Genomic DNA, 21,569 nt, shown 5'->3' with positions numbered 1-21,569 from the left:
AACCTGTAAGTGGTTTCAACCACATTTACCTTCTACTGCTACTACGAAGAGTCGTTTTCAGACCGACTTGTTAATTCGCTCTTAAAACTTCCTTTCCCTCAAGTTGTTCTGTTCATTTTTTCTTAAGCTTGCGTACTCAAAATTAAATTAAATTCTTGCGTGTATAAAATATTCACCTATTCTTTACCTTTATGTGTGTTTTTACTAGTAGTTGCATTAAATATCACTTCCGCCGTAAGTCGATCTTAGTATCAAGCTTCTTACTGTCAGTACTGCTTGCTACTGAGCTATAGGTAGGATTAATTGCTGTGGGGACTTTTTCCAGTATTTTCTTAATGGCAATAACGGAATGGTTCTTTAAATCGACAAAGCAAGGACGCAAGCTACAGCCTGATTGACCGTTGTCTTGGTATCATTAGCGACCTCAATACTTAAAAAGTTTGAAGTGGACTGCGCTATTGAATAGTCATGAGAAAACGTGGTGGTGGTGGTGGTGGTGGTGGTGGTGGTGGTAGTATCCGAAAGTTCCATCGAATAGTGCCATGGTAATAGAGATTTCGCAACAGAGCTTAGTTGATAATCACTTGGATCTCAACCGTTGGGGAGAACTACCTCACGAAACAGACCAGAAGTTAGTGTCCGTGATGCCCCTATTGCTGATGCAAAGTAATCATTGCATTGTTAACAGGCATTACTGTTTAGAGCTGACCTCTGCTAAGAGGTTCGCACTTCTGAGATTTTTATCAAAAGCATAAATAGTCGATCGTTATTGGTTTTTTATACAATGTTGAGCTTTTGTACAGGTTGATTTAACTGCCCCTGCCAGTACCGTTTTATGCAACCTCTACATGACAGAACAGTGGTGTTGGCCATTTCCTCTGGAGACTTGAAACACATTGTCAAAATGTCGCAGAATAACAGGTAAAGTATGCGAAGACAAGTCAGACCTATTGTAGAAGTTTTGTTTATCAAACTTCTTCGGCATATTAACGCGGCGAGTCATATATTAATCTTTTCACTGGGTTATATATCAGAAAGCTGTTGATTTCACACTTCCTATGTTGATCTCATGTTAATTTCATTGTTTCTGATGGTAAAACACACTTCATATGGCAAAGTTTCTGAACAATTTACGTAAGATTAAGTATCATCAACGGAATAAAGTTGCAGACATGTCCAGTACTTGTATGACTACATCTCTAGTTATACAAAGAAAGATTGGAGAAAATTGGCGAAGTATGGCGGAAGTAAGGTATGTAATGGTCCAAATCTACTGTGTAGCTCATTGTCAATCCTCACCTGTACTTTTTGCAGTGTGGTTCTGTTAGCTAGCAGTCACCCAAAGCTCTGAGATGGAACTTCAATCGATCATGTGGCTGTCGCCTGTCAAATACCGTTCATGATGCAGATGTAGTGTGGGCTGCATGAAAAGACAACGGTAAGGACAACTGAATCACCCTGTACACTCAGTTTGCTGAAAGTTTTTCAGCCCAGAAAAGACAATCTTTTGATTTGCAACAGGTTCTTCAGTTAATTTTCCATTCCGTGTTTTGATTACATTACCATGTAAATGGCCTTAATTGTTGAATTTTTCTAAATTTTTTCCCTCTTGGCATAATATTTAATATCAACGTGGAATTGGAGAAATTAACTTTTTCCTGTGGATACAAGTCAAAAATATTCCTCTACTTGAAGATGTTAACCATTATAACTGTAGAATATTTACATGCTACATCCTGTCTTGCAATCAAAATAATTGCAGAGAGTAACTGTTTCCTCGTTTTCCACCTGACCGAGATAAAAAAATTTTAAGACCTTAAACTGTCAATTTAGGTAGTGTTAATACTGAAGTTCATGAAACTACTTTTCATTCCCTGTAAAATTTATTTTGCGTATCACCAATAATGTCATCCGTCTTGTGAAGAAAAGACTTGCTTATTCTGTCCGCTTTCGTTAAATTTGATATATAGTGAATGATTTACGTCACTTTCAGCAAGAATACTCCTAATCATCTTCAGATTGATCCCGTCATGTCAGACAGACATACGGTACCGCATGCAGCTACGTACAGGGATCATATTCTGTTTCCCTTTCTTTTTTTTCTTTCTTAATCTGTAATCCGATCTGTAGCTGTACCTCGTAGTCTGCCCTGATTTTTTTTTTTTTTTTTTTTTTTTTTTTTTTTGCCCCCCGTGTCCCCAAGTTTCTCCTCTCCGGTTGGCAGTCATCAAATGCGTTTTGAGCATTTGTTTTCAGTGAACGAAACTAACTTTCGTAGCAAATAACTTACATGTACATCTATACTCCGGGAGCCAGAAGATCTACTAACGCTCTCGTGCCCACTAATCACGACGAAACTGCACCGCTATTCGTTGGATCTTATCCGTCTATTCTGTTAATTCATCTTACCGGAGGCCCAGATTGATCAGCAATACGCTTGAATCGAAGGACCAGGTGTTTTGTCAGCTACTTCTTTCGTAGCTGAACCATATTTTCTTACCAATCTTCCTGTAGCTCGGGTTAAAGGAAAAGACATCGAAGCATTGCGGAAACGCTGATCAAATGCAGACGTCTTTTTCAGCCTGTGAAACTGTGAATTTGATCCCAGGGAATTGAAACTTGAGGACACGGAAAGAAGAAAGAGGAATAGCCTCTATTAGGGTTGTAGGTATATTAAGGCTGTCGATCGCGCATAGTGAAACCTCAAATAGTTTCGTATAAGGTGACGGGGAGGTAGTGATTGTCAGAAATACCCCACTACACGCGCCTGAGGGAGTATGGCCACTCCCCACCCTGGGATAAATCGCTTACTAGCCTGTAACATGCCGTCGTACCGAAGATACCTGAACTGCAGGAGGATGGTTCGACTGGTACCCAACCGTTTCAGAACTAACGACCTTTGCAAGGAACTGGGTGGCCACAGATACTTCACCACAACGAACCAGCACAGTATTTCATTGCCGATGAGGAGGGTCTCTTGTGATGCGACCCATACACAAGTCGCTGTTCACTCAAAACATATGTTACCGCTCTTCTAGGCGTGATGACAGCCTTTGTTTGAGGTTTCGTCAAAGCAATTTTGCTACCTTATCTGGTTCAAATGTGCATTGGAACTTATGAGCCAGCCCCCCCCCCCCCCCGCCCCCTTTCCCTTTCTGTTCGATATAGGCTTGATAAACGGTGCCTTATAATTTGCGTCACAGAATGTGGTATGGTCTATACACTAGTTTGCACAGTTCCAGCAAAATCATTGCTGGTCGAGACACTGCAAGAGAGGCGTTGCGCTTCATGGAGAGGTTTACTACTGAGACTCAGAGAGAGTGCATCCGGGAGAGGTCGGATAACTTGGAATTTCCTGTGGTACCAGGAGTGCCCCACGCCGCTCACCGTAAGGTGACTTGATTATAGATGTAGGTGTTAACTGGTAAAAGGAAGAACGTTGGACGAGCTAATAGAGGGCAGATCTACGCACTGCACTTAGTCAGCTGGGAGACGCCTAGACGGGAGAGCAGACAGGAAGTGGCGAGCATCGCCGCACGGTGCGGCCTGCGCTTTTTTCCCTGTGCAGTCCGTCTCGTCTGGTCGCGTCGCCTGGCTCTGGCCAGCTTTCTAGCGAGCGCCGAAGCGTCTTTCTTGCGGCGCCAGATCCGCTGTTTTCCCGGCGGTCACGTCTGCGCCGCGGCTGTCTGCTACGAAACGACCGAACGTTAAAAGTGGGTGCTTCCCGTGAACCGACCGATGAACTAACGTGTTTGGTCTCCTGGCCACTGAAACGAGCCGTACTGCCCGCAACGAGTGAACGAGTGTTCTGGGAACGAGAGGGATCTGTTGCTAGGGTGGCTCGGTCGTTGTGTTAACGATTTTCTCCACAGTATAAAGTAATTTTCCGTTAGCTTCTCTGTATTTGCTAGGAACTCTTCAGTCCAATCACGAATATACTGTTCCCTCGCATTTCGTTCGTATTGGATCTGGTATTCACTTCCAAATTATTACCCACCTGAAGAAGAAAGGTCATACATTTGATTACGTGCCAGACGGACTGACGTATACATGTACCTTTCGGTGAACTGTTACAATTTGAAGCGCGTAGTACAGCGTCAATAAATTCGTTGCTGTTTACTGTGTATAGTGTTCTTTTCGTAACATACGCTTACATACACCTAACGCTCATACACCTAACGCTCATACACCTAACGCTCATACACCTAACGCTCATACACCTAACGCTCATACACCTAACGCTCATACACCTAACGCTCATACACCTAACGCTCATACACCTAACGCCAGAATGTAGCTTTAAGAATACCACGTTTCGTTACAGATTCATTTAGCAAGCGCGAAAGTCACGAAAATGTCATGTTGAATAATTGGGGTTTAACCGGTTACTCGCTTCTTTCCTGCATGATATTTCAACTGTGTGATTCGCAGCCTTCTTCAGGCGCTGTCTGATACTGATTAAAGTGTGGAAAGAGTCTGGTATTCATGCCTATGTTGTGCTAGGCGCTCCATATGCGGTCCGCGCCGCGTCAGGCGCTCTGTCGGTGGTGTGCGCCTTTGCAGCGACTGTAGCGTTTTCTTCTAACCGCGACTATTCCGAACGCTGTGCCCGCATTTTGTGGTTCTTATCAGTTTTCAATCTTGCTGTTAAGTTCTGAATCACATCAAAGCCGTGCTAGATATTTTTTCTTCCGATTGTCGTAACTGAAGTCCTGGGATGTAGAACGTTCTGTTAGCGTGGCTCCGTCCGATGTCCTAGTCCGCCAGGAGCGGCTGCGGTGGTATTTTAAGGTCGATCGTGTTCAAATTGCCGCTAGGGACTCGGAAGAACGTACTCTGGTATTGTCTGTTGTCCAAGTACCGTTTCACGTGCGTTCTTTGTTACATGTACTGGGCTGTTACCTCTAACACAATCTTCATTCTGTTTGGGGTCTTGGTGTTGCCTCCGTTGCGTCTTCAGAAGATAGTGCCGGGTTCCAAGCCGGTTCCAAGCCGAGCTCTGCTGGAAACCGGTGTCACAGTTACTGATACTCTCCGCGACCTTGATCTCAATATTTTTTTTTGATGACGCTGTCCCAGTATCTCGAGGGTAGTGTTAAAATCTTGGTATCATTAAGCTGCAGCTCGACAATCGCTGACTTGGCTGCCTATTTCCGTATGGTATGCCTTTGGTGCTCTTCGCACCTGATGTCAACGGCGCTGGTGGTCTGGCCAATGTATGCCATACCACATTCCAATGTACTTGATAAACGCCTGATTCTGTAGACACAAGTCATATTTCACACTCCATAGCAGAGCCGTAATCTTGGTGGGCGGATGGATCAAGTTTTTTAATGTTAAGTTTGAGGAGAATTCTGCTGATTTTTGGCATATATCGGACCGACAAATGGCAAACTTGCAGCGTTTTACTTTTCTTCTTGTACCTCTTTAGTAACCTCTGGCGGGGAAACAGGGCGCAGAGCCTTTTGAACATCTCGAGAAGAGTATCCACTTCTGTAGACCATGGATTGTGGATATTCTATCTCCGTCGCCAAATTATCAGGAGCTGACATAGTTCGTGCCCAGTGAATCAGAGTTCTGAGTACACCATTTTTCAGTGCCGGGTACTGGCAACTGCTAACTTGGAAGTAAAAGTCCGTGTTAGTTGGTTTGCGGTACACACTGTGACTGAAGGTACTATCTACGTTCCCAGTAACTAGTAGATCTAGGAAAAGTAGTCCATCCTTCTCCAGTTCCATGGTAAATTTAATGTAAGGGTGGCATGAGTTTAGGTGGTCCAAGAAAACATCGAGCTTTCTCTTGCCGTGGGGCTTTGACAATGGTGTCATCGACATACCTAAAACACTATTTAGGTTGATCTGGGGCCTATGGAAGTGTCCCCTCTTCAAATCTCTCCATGAAGAGATTGGCCACCACCAGTGAGACAAGACTGCCCCTTGCCACCCCTTCCGTTTGCTCGTAGTATTGACCCATATATAGGGAGTACGTGGAAGTCAGGATGTGCCTGAATAAATCCAGATCTTTCCTCCAATCTGCTCAAGTGAATTATTCAGTGGTAGGCGGGTGAACAAGGAGACCATCGAAACTGACCATAATTTCAGAGTCCGTGATCTGTAGCTGCCTGAGGCGTTGTAGGAAATCCTCTGAGTTGAGAGTGTGAGGGGCTCACTTCCTCACATATGGCGAGAGCATCTTAAGGTGTTGAGCAGTGAGGTAGGTGGCAGCGTCAATGTTGCTGACTATTGGACGTAGAGGAACCCTTGTGCACCTTAAGTAGGACATAAAGTCTGGGTGGTACTGGTGCTTTAACCCTTAGCTGCTTAACTATCTTTTCCAGAAGGCCGGTTTCCTTTAGAAGAGCCCTGGGGTTCTTATCCACCTTGCAGGAAAGACGCGAATAACCGGCAGAAACCCGATTATCCAACATGACAACGCCTCGCCGGAAAAGCCTGAAAAATTGACGTTATGAAGATGTTGCAAGAGAGGCGTTTTGCATCGTGGTGTGGTTTATTATTGAAGTTGAGTGTACGCTCCTAGAAGTGCCAGCTAATAGAGCGCTTAGTCGTACGTATATCTCGCGAAAAGACCATAAAGGTAAAATCGAAGAGATTCGAACCGACACCAGCAGTCTTTTTTTTTTCCCGCGAACCATTCGAAACTGGAACAGGAAAAGGGGAGAGGCATGACTGGTGCATAAAGTACCTCCCCCCTCCTCCCCTTCCTGGCTTTCGGAGTAAAGACACAGATGTAAATTATTTGCTACCAGAGTTTACTTCGTTGGCTGAAAATAAATGCTCAAAATGCATTTGATGACTGCCACCCAAGGACGAGTACTTCCTAGAACCCTGTAGCACGTGGACCATAGTGCCAACACTGGGTAAGCTGAAGCGCTCCTCCGCTTCGTTCTCGGAGCTCCTGTGGCGCGTGGCGCGAGGTCTCAACGCTGCCGCGGCCGGGCTGCTGGCGATCTTCGCTTGAGACACGTGTTACGCTGTGTATTGCTTCAATTTACTGCACTGTTACACTTAGATAACGGTCCTCAAAAGCTGCCAGTCTCGCTTTTACCTACGAGACATGGTCAAACTTGTCGCTTCTCCAAAGTCAGTTACTTACGTTCCGTAGTAGAGATCAGAAACTAAGCGAGCGCTAGACTGTTGAGGGTTGCGTGCACTAGAGATAAAGACGCAACTTCCACGCCAGTGCTACGCCGGCTTCCTACTTTCCTGCTATAATTTCGCTAGTGTGAAGAGCCTGAGAACGGTGGCGCCGCACTCCCTTGCTACTCGTCGATTCGTTCTCTCTTGCTAAAGCGTGCTGGAGTGAGTCGTGGCTTAGCACGGGAGTTCAGTGCACTGTTTTGCCATTGTAGTGTGGCTCTGAAAGGGGGGAAAATGGCAGAGTCGGCATCGTATGGCCTCTAACGAAGCTATTCTTTGTGGGCCTGTGGAGGGCGTAAGAAGAAAATTAAGTAATCGAAAGTACCCAACTGCAAACGTGCTCCATAAGAGGAACAATGAAGTCTAAAGTCTATGCTTCAGCCGAGAAACAAAGTTCGTCCAGTGTAAACTAAGTGATTGTATTGTTGTTCCCTGTATACCCACAATGAGAAAAAGTGTTAAGTTTTAGTTTTGACCGTCTAATTACAATTGAATCAAACACAACTTTCGTGCCATACGCGTTTCGCCCTTATTCTCTGCAAGGCATCTTCAATATCCACACTTCCACAATTTGCTTTACATTTTGGGATAATGTGGCCAACAAGTAAAAATTAACGATACACATTAATATTACCCGCGACTGAGGAAAACAGGACTAAAAAAGTTGAAGAAAAGGTGTGTTCCGTCAAACGAGTACTGGACACTGAGCAACGTCACTGCGACCAAATAGAGCACGGTTTGGGTCTTCTTTTGGTCACTGCAACTACGTTTGAGCTAATAGTGAGCTGAGTACCTTCACTCATTTCTGTAATTTCTTCGGAGTGTGTTTTAAATTTGTTTTAAAAATTAATTTCGATGTATAGAACACACTTCATCCTCGCGTCCTGCCTCCTTGTACTGTCCTCACAGACTCTATAATGTGTAGGAACTTTGTCAACGTAACTGTTAGGAATTGTCTTAATAGAGATCAAATATTCGAATTAAACGATCAGTCATTGTACTGAAACATAATAGTGAAGCCCAGCGGCGCCGGCCGGAGTGACCGAGCGGTTCTAGGCTCTACAGTCTCGAACCGCGCGACCGCTACGGTCGCAGGTTCGAATCTTGCCTCGGGCATGGATGTGTGTGATGTCCTTAGGTTAGTTAGGTTTAAGTAGTTCTAAGTTCTAGGGGACTGATGACCTCAGCGGTTAACTCCCATAGTGCTCAGAGCCATTTGAACCAGTTTTGAAGCCCAGCGGTTGCTGATGTAGCGGCAGTGCAGCGAGTCCTCGGTTACACTTGCGAACTAGTGTACTCAGACACCGCTCTAAGTTGGTGTAGTCTATACGTACTCGACAACAGGCTTAAATTAAAAGTTTTGATTTGAATGGAAAGCAGCGGAGACTGTATAGTCTGGGTGTAAGAAGACAGTAGTAGCGTAGATGTCATAGAACCCGCTGTAAAATGTAAAGCGAGTATACAGACCTCATTTCTTATCTACTGTCAGAAAAATTCAGAGATACAACTATTGAACAGGAAAACGTACTCCACAAATAGTTAACACGCGACTTCCATCTCGTTCCTGGTAATTTCCGTCTATATCTAAAAAAATCGTATTGGCTAAGAGCTCCGTGTTTTTAGAAGACCTACACACACCACCGGCCATAAAATCGGAAAATGAGTAATTAGAATTCTACAGTCACACAGCGGAACAGTTTTATAAATTCTTGTAAGATTTTCGTATTGAAAATATGACATTGTGAACCACAGAGCATAATTAAAGCATTACTTTAAAAAATCACCTCTATTACAGAGGGCATTTCAATCCGCGTGGGTTGCCAGTCGACACAGTGATACCAAGAAACTCCAAAGTTGTTTCAGCGCTGACGCTTTTCAGTCAATCATTCGCAAGAGCAGGAAATTTTTTTGGCTCTTTAGTGCTTCTACTAACAGACTCCCGCTGCAGCTGTGCAAAGTGCTGCTCCTTGCCAGATATTTTCAACAGGCATTGGAAAACACCTACCTTCGTGGTGAAATTCAAGCAAGTAGGCTATGCCCACAGACTAGTTTAGACATATCTATGAAAGGCGAAAGCAACAGCTTGTTGTGGTTTTTCTGTTGTACTGCATGACTGAGTTTAACTAAAAAAATTCTAGTTATAAGTTACCGAAAATACGAGGTGCGGCTAGAAAAAAACCGGACTGATGCTGGAAAAAACATTTATTTACAATTATTTACAATTTCATGTTATCTCCTTCAATGTACTCTCCTCCTCGGTCTCTACACCGCTCCATACGAATTTTCCACTGTTCATAGCAATGCTGCAGACCATTTTCGGTAAGTCCATACATTACTTCCGTCGCTTTTTCTTTTACTGCTTCAACAGTCTCAAATCTAGTTCCTTTCAAAGCTGACTTGACTTTAGAGAAAAGAAAAAATTCACAGGGGGCCAAATCAGGTGAGTAGGGTGGATGATCTAAGATGGGAATGTTGTGGTTTGCCAAAAACGTCTTCACTGACAACGCACTGTGAGCTGGGGCATTGTCTTGGTGAAGGATCCATGACTTTTTTCTCCACAAATCGTTCCGTTTTCTCCGTACTCGCTCACGTAGGGTAGCCAGGACGCTAATGTAGTAATGCTGATTCACTATTTGTCCCTCTGGTAGCCAATCAATGTGCACAATCCCTTTGATGTCAAAAAAACAATCATCATTGCCTTGAATTTCGATTTTGACAATCGTGCTTTCTTTTGTCGTGGAGAACCAGGAGTTTTCCAATGCATCGATTGGCGTTTAGTTTCGGGATCGTAAGTAAAAACCCACGATTCATCGCAAGTAATAACATTTTGTAAGAAGGTGGGATCACTTTCAATGTTTTCCAGGATGTCAGAACAAATCATTCTTCGGCGTTCCTTCTGTTCAATTGTGAGACACTTTGGAACCATTTTTGAACACACTTTGTTCATGTTGAAACTTTCATGAAGAATCTGCCTAACACTTTCCTTGTCAACTCCTGTTAACTCAGACACTGCTCTGATTGTTAAACGGCGATCTTGTCGAACAAGTTTACCGATTTTTTCAATGTTTGCATCAGTTTTTGCTGACAATGGTCTGCCAGTGTGAGTGTCATCACTGGTGTCTTCGCGGCCATCTTTAAATCGTTTAAACCACTCAAACACTTGTGTTCGCGATAAACAATCATCGCCGTACACTTGCTGTAACATTACAAACGTTTCACTTGCAGATTTTCCTAGTTGGAAACAAAATTTGATGTTAACACGCTGTTCTTTCTGTACCCTCAACATTTTCCGACGCACAGACAAAACGTCAACTACTTAAAACAGACGCCACGGGCAGACTGAGTGCAGGAGGCAGATGAAACTCGAGCAGTTGGCGGAGCGAGAGTCACGTGACAGGCCACGCGACTTTCAGCCTTATTGCATTCGTTTTATTGTTTCACCAGTACTAGTCCGGTTTTTTTCTAGCCACACCTCGTATCGTAAAAAATGTAAGCCTTTCGCTCAGCTGAACCAGCATTATTGGGGCCCTACCATAAAAATCCCGATATTATTAGTGTTGCATCACAACATTCACGACTGGGACAGTGAATTTAGTATCTGACGGCGAATAAATAGTTGGTCACCCCGACAAACACGTTCCGTCGCTCGGGAGTGAGAGTTCCAAATATCAGCCTCTAAATCACGCAGGTCGTAGCTTCAAGCAGCAATTAACGATACAAACTAAGTCCCCGCTCTGTATTTAGTTGTAAATGCAAAATGGCTCAGTCAAACATTTCTCTAAGCAAACTAAAAGATCTATATTTGAACTAAAAAAAATCCACATGTATTATGCAAAAACAAGGCACTGAGCCTCGTAATATCTTGCTGACGTACTTAAAATGGAATCAATCGATATTAACTTTAGTAATACTAGCCTGATGCAAATAAAATAGATGTCAGTTGGAAACACGCAAATGACTGACCAGTAAAATACCCATAATCGTCCTTTTTTTTTTTTTTTGGCCTTTCTCAGACAGCGGGGAGTTGCGGTCTCAGTACTGTTGGCCATTGTCGTGCACCTCCACCTCTATCGCCTCTCGCTGGAGTCCGAAGCTGGATATAGCCTCGGGAGCTCGTAGGTAACGAGATGACATGCATACAGTGATTCATAAGATTTTTCCGCATCTGCAAACATTCTACCGTTACTCACCAAATGTTCGTAATACGTTGTCCCACTTTAGGATTCTGAATTAATATTGCATGGAGAAAAAAAGAAACTGTTATAACTGAACAGCACAAAGGTCCATACTGGAAAAAAACCCCAACCTGACGCAGTTTGCAACACTCAAGAGTACAGACCCTTCAGCGTTGTCCCGAATGATACGTTAGAAAGTTTACGCGTAGATGGTAGCATACAACCGTTAATTTTCTTTCACTACGCAGAGTTTGCCGAGTGGATTGGAGAATGGAGAATGACATACCTGCAACTCAGCATGTAGTAGGTTGTTTCAGATGGACATGTAGAACGTTCTTTTGGTGGTGGTGGTGGTGGTGGTGGTGGTGGTGGTGGTGGTGGTGTCATCAGTATTTAGACGACAAGTTTGACGGAGCTGTTCACGCTAGGGTATCCTGTGCAAGTCTCCTGATCTCGTCAAAACTACTGCATCCCACATCCATCCTAAACTGTCTACAATATTCAGGCCTTGTTCTTCTTACACAACATTTTATAATCTCCCCCACATATACATACACTAAGAAGCATCCTATGATCCAATGCCTTCTCCTAGCGAAGTTGTACTGTGAATATCTTTTCACTTTAGTCTGATTTAGCACTTAATCATCAGATATCCGCTCTGTCCACCAGATCTTCAGTATTTTCCTACGACTACGCCTATAAAATAGATACCTACGCATTGTTGATTTGAGGAGAGGTTGTATCGAGTAGGGACGGGACTGAGTTGTTTGTTTGTGTCACGGGGACAAGGCTCCCGTTACTTCTCGTTCCCGCGCACGTAGCGTTCCGTGGCGCTGCGTTGCACAACGCGGCCGCAGGCAGTCAGTCGCCCGCCGGTCGATGCCTGCCCTGTGTCTGCCCCCGCCTGTGGGCTGGCTGGCTATGGCTGGCCGCCTGGAGTGTGGAGGCTGGAATGCGGCCGCACGCCCCACTTGGCGCGCCCAGCGGACACACTTCCGCCGTGCCTCGCCGCCGCTCGCCGCTCTTCCTTAGGAAGTTCCGTGACAGTGGCGAGCCTAGAGGTCAGCGACCGGTGACACCTGCTGGCCTGCCCACGGCACGCCGCCGCCGTCACGCAGTACTCTGTGAGTGCACCGTGTGAACACTTCCAGTCTTTAGCGTGGCGGGCCAGCACAAATAGAAAACCAGAAGGCGTTTTCATTTTCTTACGCTTTCTCCAAAGTAGGCTCTAACGGATTCTCAAATTATCGTGGATGAAATGTAGAGCGGAGGGTGGTCTTAAATTCGTAAATAAACCAGAATGCAGTTATGAGTCTATGGACGAGAAAGCATGTTGTTCTCAATGGACAGATGTCTACAGACGTTAAAGTAACCTCTGGCGTGCCACAGGGGCGTGTTATTGGACCATTGCTTGTTACAAAAAGGTATGGCCAAACTTTCAGGAAACATTCCTCACACGCAAAGAAAAAAAAATGTTATGTGGACTTGTGTCCGGAAACGCTTACTTTCCATGTTACAGCTCATTTTATTACTTTCCTTCAAATCACATTAATCATGGAATGGAAACACACAGCAACAGAACATACCAGCGTGACCTCAAACAATTTGTTACAGGAAATGTTCAAAATGTCCTCCGTTAGCGACGACACATGCATCCACCCTCCGTCGCATGGAATCCCTGATGCAGCCCTGGAGAATGGCGTATTGTATCACAGCCATCCATAATACGAGCACGAAGAGTCTCTGCATTTGGCACAGGGGTTGCGTAGACAAGAGCTTTCAAATACCCCCATAAATAAAAGTCAAGAGGGTTGAGGTCAGGAGAGCGTGGATGCCATGAAATTGGTCCGCCTCTACCAATCCATCGGTCACCGAATCGGTTGTTGAGAAGCGTACGAACACTTAGACTGAAATGTGCAGGACCTCCATCGTGCATGAACCACATGTCGTGTCGTACTTGTAAAGGCACATGTTCTAGCAGCACAGGTAGAGTATCCCGTATGAAATCATGATAACGTGCTGCATTGAGCGTAGGTGGAAGAACATGGGGCCCAATCAAGACATCGCCAACAATGCCTACCCAAACGCTCACAGAAAATCTGTGTTGATGACGTGATTGCACAATTGCGTGCGGATTCTCGTCAGCCCACATATGTTGATTGTGAAAATTTACAATTTGATCACGTTGGAATGAGGCCTCATCCGTAAAGAGAACATTTGCACTGAAATGAGGATTGACACATTGTTGGATGAACCATTCGCAGAAGTGTACCCGTGGAGGCCAATCAGCTGCTGATAGTGCCTGCACACGCTGTACATGGTACGGAAACAACTGGTTCTCCCGTAGCACTCTCCATACAGTGACGTGGTCAACGTTATCTTGTACAGCAGCAACTTCTCTGACGCTGACATTACGGTTATCGTCAACTGAACGAAGAATTGCCTCGTCCATTGCAGGTGTCCTCGTCGTTCTAGGTCTTCCCCAGTCGCGAGTCATAGGCTGGAATGTTCCGTGCTCCCTAAGACGTCGATCAATTGCTTCGAACGTCTTCCTGTCTGGACACCTTCGATCTGGAAATCTGTCTCGATACAAACGTACCGCGCCACGGCTATTGCCCCGTGCTAATCCATACATCAAATGGGCATCTTCCAACTCGGCATTTGTTAACATTGCACTGGCTGCAAAACCACGTTCGTGATGAACACTAACCTGTTGATGCTACGTACTGATGTGCTTGATGCTAGTACTGTAGAGCAATGAGTCGCATGTCAACGCAAGCACCGAAGTCAACATTACCTTCCTTCAGTTGAGCTAACTGGCGGTGAATCGAGGAAGTACAGTACATACTGACGAAACTAAAATGAGCTCTAACATGGAAATTAACCGTTTCCAGACACATGTCCATATAACATCTTTTCTTTATTTGTGTGTGAGGAACTTTTCCTGAAAGTTTGGCCGTACCTTTTTGTAACACCATATATATATATATATAACCTACTAGATATTGTCGGAAGTTCCATGCGGCTTTTAGCGGATGATGCTGTAGTATACAGAGAAGTTGCGGCATTAGAAAATTGTAGCGAAATGCAGGAAGATCTGCAGCGGATAGGCACTTGGTGCAGGGAGCGGCAACTGACCCTTAACATAGACACATGTAATGTATTGCGAATGCATAGAAAGAAAGATCCTTTATTGTATGATTACATGATAGCGGAACAAACACTGGTAGCAGTTACTTCTGTAAAATATCTGGGAGTATGCGTGCGGAACGATTTGAAGTGGAATGATCATATACAATTAATTGTTGGTAAGGCGGCTACCAGGTTGAGATTCATTGGGAGAGTCCTTAGAAAACGTAGTCCATCAACAAAGGAGGTGGCTTACAAAACACTCGTTCGACCTATACTTGAGTATTGCTCATCAGTGTGGGATCCGTACCAGATCGGGTTAACGGAGGAGATAGAGAAGATCCAAAGAAGAGCGCCGCGTTTCGTCACAGGGTTATTTGGTAATCGTGATAGCGTTACGGAGATGTTTAGCAAACTCCAGTGGCAGACTCTGCAAGAGAGGCGCTCTGCATCGTGGTGTAGCTTGCTGTCCAGGTTTCGAGAGGGTGCGTTTCTGGATGAGGTATCGAATATATTGCTTCCCCCCCCCCCCTACTTACACCTCCCGAGGAGATCACGAATGTAAAATTAGAGAGATTCGAGCGCGAACGGAGGCTTTCCGGCAGTCGTTCTTCCCGCGAACCATACGCGACTGGAACAGAAAAGGTGGCACGTAAAGTGCGCTCCGTCACACACTGCTGGGTGGCTTGCGGAGTATAAATGTAGATGTAGAAGAATGTCAACAACAGAGGACGCAAGGGCACAGGGATGTAGCCTATATGACACATTACCTGCAGAGCCAAAATTTGGAAAGGGAAATGAGTTAGAGGACAAGGAATTAAAAAAAATTAATACCTTGAAGAATTACCGTTGATACTGATTCCACCAGACACACAAACAGACACCTACACATACTGCGCAAGCCACTGTACAGTGCATGGCGGAGGGTACATTGTACCAACATTATCCACTTTTTTCCTATTGCGTTGCCATATTTGCCGAGGCAAAAATGATGATCCGTATGACCTTTCACGCAGCTAAACATCGACCTATACGTCGAGTATTCATAAAAGACGAGGCTATCCCTAGGAACACTCCAGGGAAGTCTGATAGAACTGCTCTTATTTTCTTTATGCATAAACCACCGAAAAAATGTAAGTTACAGTAAATGAGTGAGAAAAAATACACCATTCTGTTCCAATAGCATTAGTAGTTCAGTCTCGCAGATTAAATATCTAGACGTAATGTTACAAACCTATATAAAATACATCTGCATCTACATGGTTACTCTGCAATTCACCCTTAAGTCCCTGGCAGAGGGTTCAATGAACCACCTTCAAGATGTCTCTCTACCGTTCCACTCTCGAACGGTGCGCGGAAAAAACAAGCACTTGAATTTTTTCGCTTTCGGAACAGAAAGCTGATGATTGAAATTTCATAAATATATCTCGCCGCAAAGAAAACCGCCTTTGTTTCAGTGACTGCCACCCCAACTTACGTATCATATCAGTGACACTCTCACCTCTATTGCGCTATAACACGAAACGAGCTGCCCTTCTTTGCACTTTTTCGATGTCCTCAGTCAATCCTACCTGGTATGGATCCCATACCGCGCAGCAATATTCCAGCAGAGGACGGACAAGTCTAATGTAGGCTGTCTCTTTGGTGGGTTTGTCGCATCTTCTAAGTGTTCTGCCAACAAAGCGGAGTCTTTGTTTCACCTTCCCCAAAATATTATCTGTGTGGTCTTTCCAAATTAAGTTGCTCGTAATTGTAATTCCTAGGTATTTAGCCGAATTGACAGCCCTTAGATTTGTACAATTTATCGTATACCCAAAATTTATCGGATTTCTTTTAGTACCCAAGTGGATGACCTCGCACTTTTCTTTGTTTAGTGCTAATTGCCACTTTTCGCACAGTATAGAAATTATCTCTAGATCATTTTGTAATTGATCGTCTGATGATTTTACTATACGGTAAATAACAACGTCATCTGCAAACAATCTAAGGGGGCTGCTCATATTATCACTTAGATCATACGAGCACGTAAGGACAGTAATTTGGAACTCGAACGGTCGACTTTGGTATATTGGCGGAATTTTAGCAAAGTGTGACCAATTTGTAAAATAGGCCGTTGTAGAACGTTAGACCAATCCATACTTCACTACTGCTCCAGTGATAGCGATCCCCACCATGTCAGATAAAAGGAACACGTCGAAGCAGAGGCGGGCTGTTAGATCTGTTAACGATAGGTGCCATCAGAACGTAGGTATTGCGGAGATGCTTTGCGAACTCAAATGGGAATCTCTGGTGGGAAGACGACATTCTTTTACCGAATCACTAGTGAGAAAATTTTGAGGACCTGCATATTAAGCTGACTGTAGAACGATCCTACTGCCGCCGACGCATATTTTGCGAAACGTAAAAAAAGATTAATCTGTGTTCGTACAGAGGCATACAGATAGTTTTCCCCTCGTTCTGTTAAGAGAGGGAACAGAAAATCAAATTACTGGTAATGGTACAAGGTACTCTGCCATGCCCGATACAGTGGCTTGCGCAGTATGTATTAGATGTAGATGCAGAATACAGAATTTCTAAATTTACCAACAGGATGTCGCGACAACTAAGTCATATTTCTTCAAAGGACGTTCCCCGAACATTTGTCACACTTCAGTATGGACTAAACACACCTGATACGGTTATAGCCTTTTCCATACTGGCAGAAAATTTATTAAACATTTGTCTAACATACAATAATTTTCATACATTATGACCTGGATAATCAGGTAAACATTCTGAAAAAATTCACATGGTGACAGTCAGTTCAAGAAGTCACTGGCAGTACTGTGGTATCCAAATTTCTGGCATGTGTAAAATCGAAGTGACACTTGATGCATGTGTTTAGACACCTTGCATACGTTAAACGAAACATTATCAGTCTATAATAATGCAGGAATTGCCTTAAAATAACGAAACGTAAGAAAACGTATTGATCTGGGCTACATATAGCTTTGTCTTATCGTTAAAGTTTGAAATAATCGTTGCGATCTGTTGGTCACAATGTCAAACAAAACGAAAGCCGAGAAATCACACAATCTTTCAGTCCGGAGTGATACAGAGAAGTGATGGAAATAAGTCAGGAAAAATGCGGGAAGGTCTAGCAGCGCGTCTCTGAATTCGTTCGATGTCTGTTTCCGGAAAAACTTCAAAATCAACTCAATGGAATCAACATTGTCTTGGAAACTGGTTATAAAATGAACATAAATAGAAAGCAGTGGTATCAGAGTGTATCCTAATTGAGGTGATATTGGACGAATTAACATTAGGTAGTGAGATGAGATGCTGAAAGCATTAGACAAGTGTTGACGTAACAGAACATTTGACGACAACACAAGTGAGAGGACGTGAGAAAAGCGTTTCGAAAAGTGATTTGTTAACGTAGAGCATAAATTTAAATGTTATGAGGTAGTTCGTGAAGATATTTGTCTGGAATTCAGTCTTCTACGGAAGTGAAGCGTGAACAACAAATAGGCCAGACCAGAAGAGAATAAAAGCTTCTGAAATACGGTGTTCAGGAAGAATGGAGATCAGTTGGGATGATCGATGATGGGGTGGTACTAAATCGAATTAAGTACGAAAGACCTTTTGGCACAACTTCGTTAAAATAGTGTGTAGGCTGGTACGAAATGCCCTGAGGGACGAAGGAATAGGTAATTTTGAAACGGAGCAAGGTGTGGGTTCGAAAATTACAGAGGGAAACCAGAGCGTATACAGGGTGAGCCAGGTAGGACGGGCCACCTCAAATTCTCCAAAACGAATAAGTAAAGCGGAGTGCGGTTTCCGACAAGCTATAGCGGACAATATGGCTAATTTCCTGGCGTTTGTAAGTAATTTTTGTCGTTTATAATCGCCAACTTACTGCACGGACTATTTTTTTCTAGTGGAACTATATACTTTTTTGTGGCATTGAAAGAAACTTCTAAGAGAACTTCACTGTCTTACCATGTATGTGATTTGTTCAAATACTATCAGCGTAACGGCGCCACGGCCCACAGTACCGCTGTCAGGACAGAAAGTTCCACAAACGTCTGGTCTGTTACACTAAATGTAAGCAAACTCGTAAATCAGGTACGGTTCGTGTTTTTCCTTGTGCGCTTGAAGTCCATCAGCCTACGTTCAGATAAGTTGCTCGTAAAGCCATTGAGTCATTTACAATGCATACGACGGCCGAAAAAACTGTTTATATGGCGAACATCGTCGAACTAAGATAGCAGCGGCGCAGTTGTATGCTGATCAGTCCCCAGATCTTGCCAAGCACTCAGCATGTCTCCGCGCATTATACAGTGGAAAGAGTTCTAGAAACTAAAAGTGTGGAGAATACAATATGCCTAAGAAAAACGAGAGCAACTGACGAAAGCAGTAGCACACAATCCAAATGCCACGAAGATGCCCCTCGGAAGTGCGAAAGGGGTCAACCAAACTGCGACACTACATTTCATAGCATTTCACCCTCTTCACATATCGCTCCATAGCTTGATGCCCAAGAAATCCAAAATAGGTTACAGTTCTCCGAATGTTATTTACGATTAATGAAAGTAATGCAACATATCTGTGAAGCGAGGTGAAGCATTCGGCCTGGAGACTACCGCCTGGCGTGAATTACTGCTTGCAATGTACGATAAAAATCGGGCATACCCAGGCGTCTTTGTATCACGTGTAGTGTAATGCAGTGATTGTGGGCGACACGGACGAAACCGATTTGGCGACGTAAAGTAATACTTGGTGACTGACTGGTGTCATAGCTGCGTCGACATTGAGGAGAAACCGCTAGAAAACCTCTGTTATCTCGATCGAATTCTGAATATAGTGAAATACCAAGAACGGAAGGAGTCGATTATGAACCTATATTCACCATGTAGTCAGCCAACAGTGCCAAACTCGAAATAGACAAGATAATATTTATTTAGGATTGTGCGTAAAAGCATCAAAAAGATGCACCTTTACGTGGAACATGCCCGACCAACTTAGCATACAGCAGAAACCTAATACAATGTTATTACTCAATATTTTCATTTGTATAAAGTAAAGCAGAGAGATGACGTATCGTTAAATCCTGTCAGCTAAAACGTTTGGTATTACAGTCAAGTGTAATCCGTAAATTAAGCCCTTCTGCTAGTTTTTTCTCACTGTTTGACCGAGTCGCAAAATCCAACCCAATCGTCGGAAGGGTTATTTCGTGTTGAAACAGTAAAGTGCCGTGAGAACAATAATTCCAAATGCTGAAAGGGCAAAAATTTAATATCGCAAGACTTCCGAGCTCAGTTTTACGAGGGCCATTAACCACTACGCCTTCCATCCACCTCGCTGTTTATTTTCCAGAGTGAAATTGAGTGAACGACTTAAATGCTGATAAAAAAATTATGGCTTACTGCAATTTTACTTCCAGTACCAGTCTTTATCGCTCTGCACGATTTCGCAGCTGAAAACTTCGTTTGCACAACTCACTAGTCAAATAACACACCCCCCCTCCCTCCTCTCTCTCTCTCTCTCTCTCTCTCTCTCTCTCTCTCTCTCTCTCTCTCTCTCCCCCCCGAGAAAACATAATTGTAAAATACGTAATTAACGTGAGTGGAGATGAGAAACGAGGTAATTGTAGGAGAAAATATGAAAAGTTAAAAATGCTGATCCCCTTATGTTGAATCAAACAACCGTTCTGGTGAGATTTTTTGAATTTAATTGCAGTAACTTACCCGTATTTATTAAGGTACATTATACAGTCGATTTTATGTGAAGCTAGTTCACAGCTATTGGTCATAAAAAAGCAGCGACTCAAGTTAATCAAAATTTTAAAACATTGTTTTATTCATAGAGGGCAACATAATTCAATGAGTGGTTGCTGCTAATTTTGACGTTATAGATGAAGTAAAAGCACTGAACTCTTCCGTTGAAATATTATGTCGATAAACGTATTCTTACGAGAAGCTGTGATAAAAGCTCATAATACACGTGGGATATGTCTTCGATCGAGGAGAACTTTAAACGTCGATAGATGTTGCTTTTCAGTGAATGCTAAACAATCACTAGGCGAAAAGTAAACGTTAACTTAAAGCGCCAACCTTCTGGAAATTGTGTGAATTTCTTTCTGTATATCCTCCCACAAACATTGTCTTTTGTACTTCGCAGCATTCACCCAGGTATGTGAAGAAACCACCCCCAATCACTCTAGAGCAGGTTTGTGTAGTGGTCCCGCCATCGCTAATGTGACGCACTAATCGTCTTAGGCTTGGGAATAAGCGGTGCCCAGTCACTGCACAGACACTACCCGACACTGCCCGCATGTAAAAACTGCAAAACGAAGTCCAAGACAACACATTCAGGCGACGTCCACAGCAGTCTAAAAGCATTATTCAAAAACCGTTAGCCCCTTACACTTACGCTTTGGAACTAATCTTACAGTCTGTTACCAAAATATGACCATCCCCTTCTAGACTCTGCGAATCATTCATCTTTAAAGGTGAAAACTGTTCATCTCACTCTAAATGATCGATCAACATGGCTCTGTGGTTAACACACTGGATTACTGGAGCAAGGAGGCTCAAAAGCCTGTCTGGTTGTTCTGATGGTAGGTTTTCTGAGTTTAGCTAAACTGCTATAGGCAAATGCTTAAATGTTTTCCTTTGACACGGCCAATATCCTTTTCCAGCCTTGTTAAACAGAAGCTCCGTATATAATAACATCGTCGTTGATGTCTGGATAAGCTTGCCGTTAAGCGACGAGTCAAGTTTTAAGGTCAGGTGAAGTTGAGTGCACGAACAAAACTGTTAGTTGTGGAGGTGCAATCACAAATAACGGTAAAGCATTTTTAAGGACAACTTTCTTCTCCCCCACCTGTCAGTTAAACTGCAGTCATCCCCCCTCCCTCCAGTAGCAATTTCGAACCAAACGGAAGATTTCATACCTGTGAACATGCCAAATTTAAAATATCTGCCGCTCATGAACAGTTCATTCTGTAATGAGTTAATACAAGCAGTATAAAATAGTGGCAAATAGATACTTGTTGGAAGGTTTCTGGGAAGGCGCAGTCCATCTTTAAAAATACAACGACAAGATTTGACAACAGACATCGAAC

General features: G+C 43.6%; 2 protein-coding genes across 8 annotated transcripts in view; one reads left to right on the top strand and one right to left on the bottom strand.

Annotated features, from left to right (window-relative positions):
* LOC126235194 (uncharacterized) overlaps positions 1-11,719 on the bottom strand; it is a 56,140-nt gene extending 44,421 nt beyond the window's left edge. The window contains exon 1 of the mRNA XM_049943924.1: positions 11,619-11,719. Within this exon, the coding sequence (XP_049799881.1) occupies positions 11,619-11,719 (101 nt within the window). The remainder of the gene's footprint in view (positions 1-11,618) is intronic.
* The window catches only part of LOC126236693 (oxidation resistance protein 1), a 785,360-nt gene that overhangs the window by 57,400 nt on the left and 706,391 nt on the right, over positions 1-21,569 (top strand). The gene's annotated exons all lie outside the window — the stretch shown is intronic.

Source organism: Schistocerca nitens, chromosome 2 (genome assembly GCF_023898315.1).
Source record: "Schistocerca nitens isolate TAMUIC-IGC-003100 chromosome 2, iqSchNite1.1, whole genome shotgun sequence".
Lineage (NCBI taxonomy): Eukaryota > Metazoa > Arthropoda > Insecta > Orthoptera > Acrididae > Schistocerca > Schistocerca nitens.
Note: the sequence above shows the minus strand (reverse complement) of the source record. Positions and strands in the feature narration are given on the sequence as shown.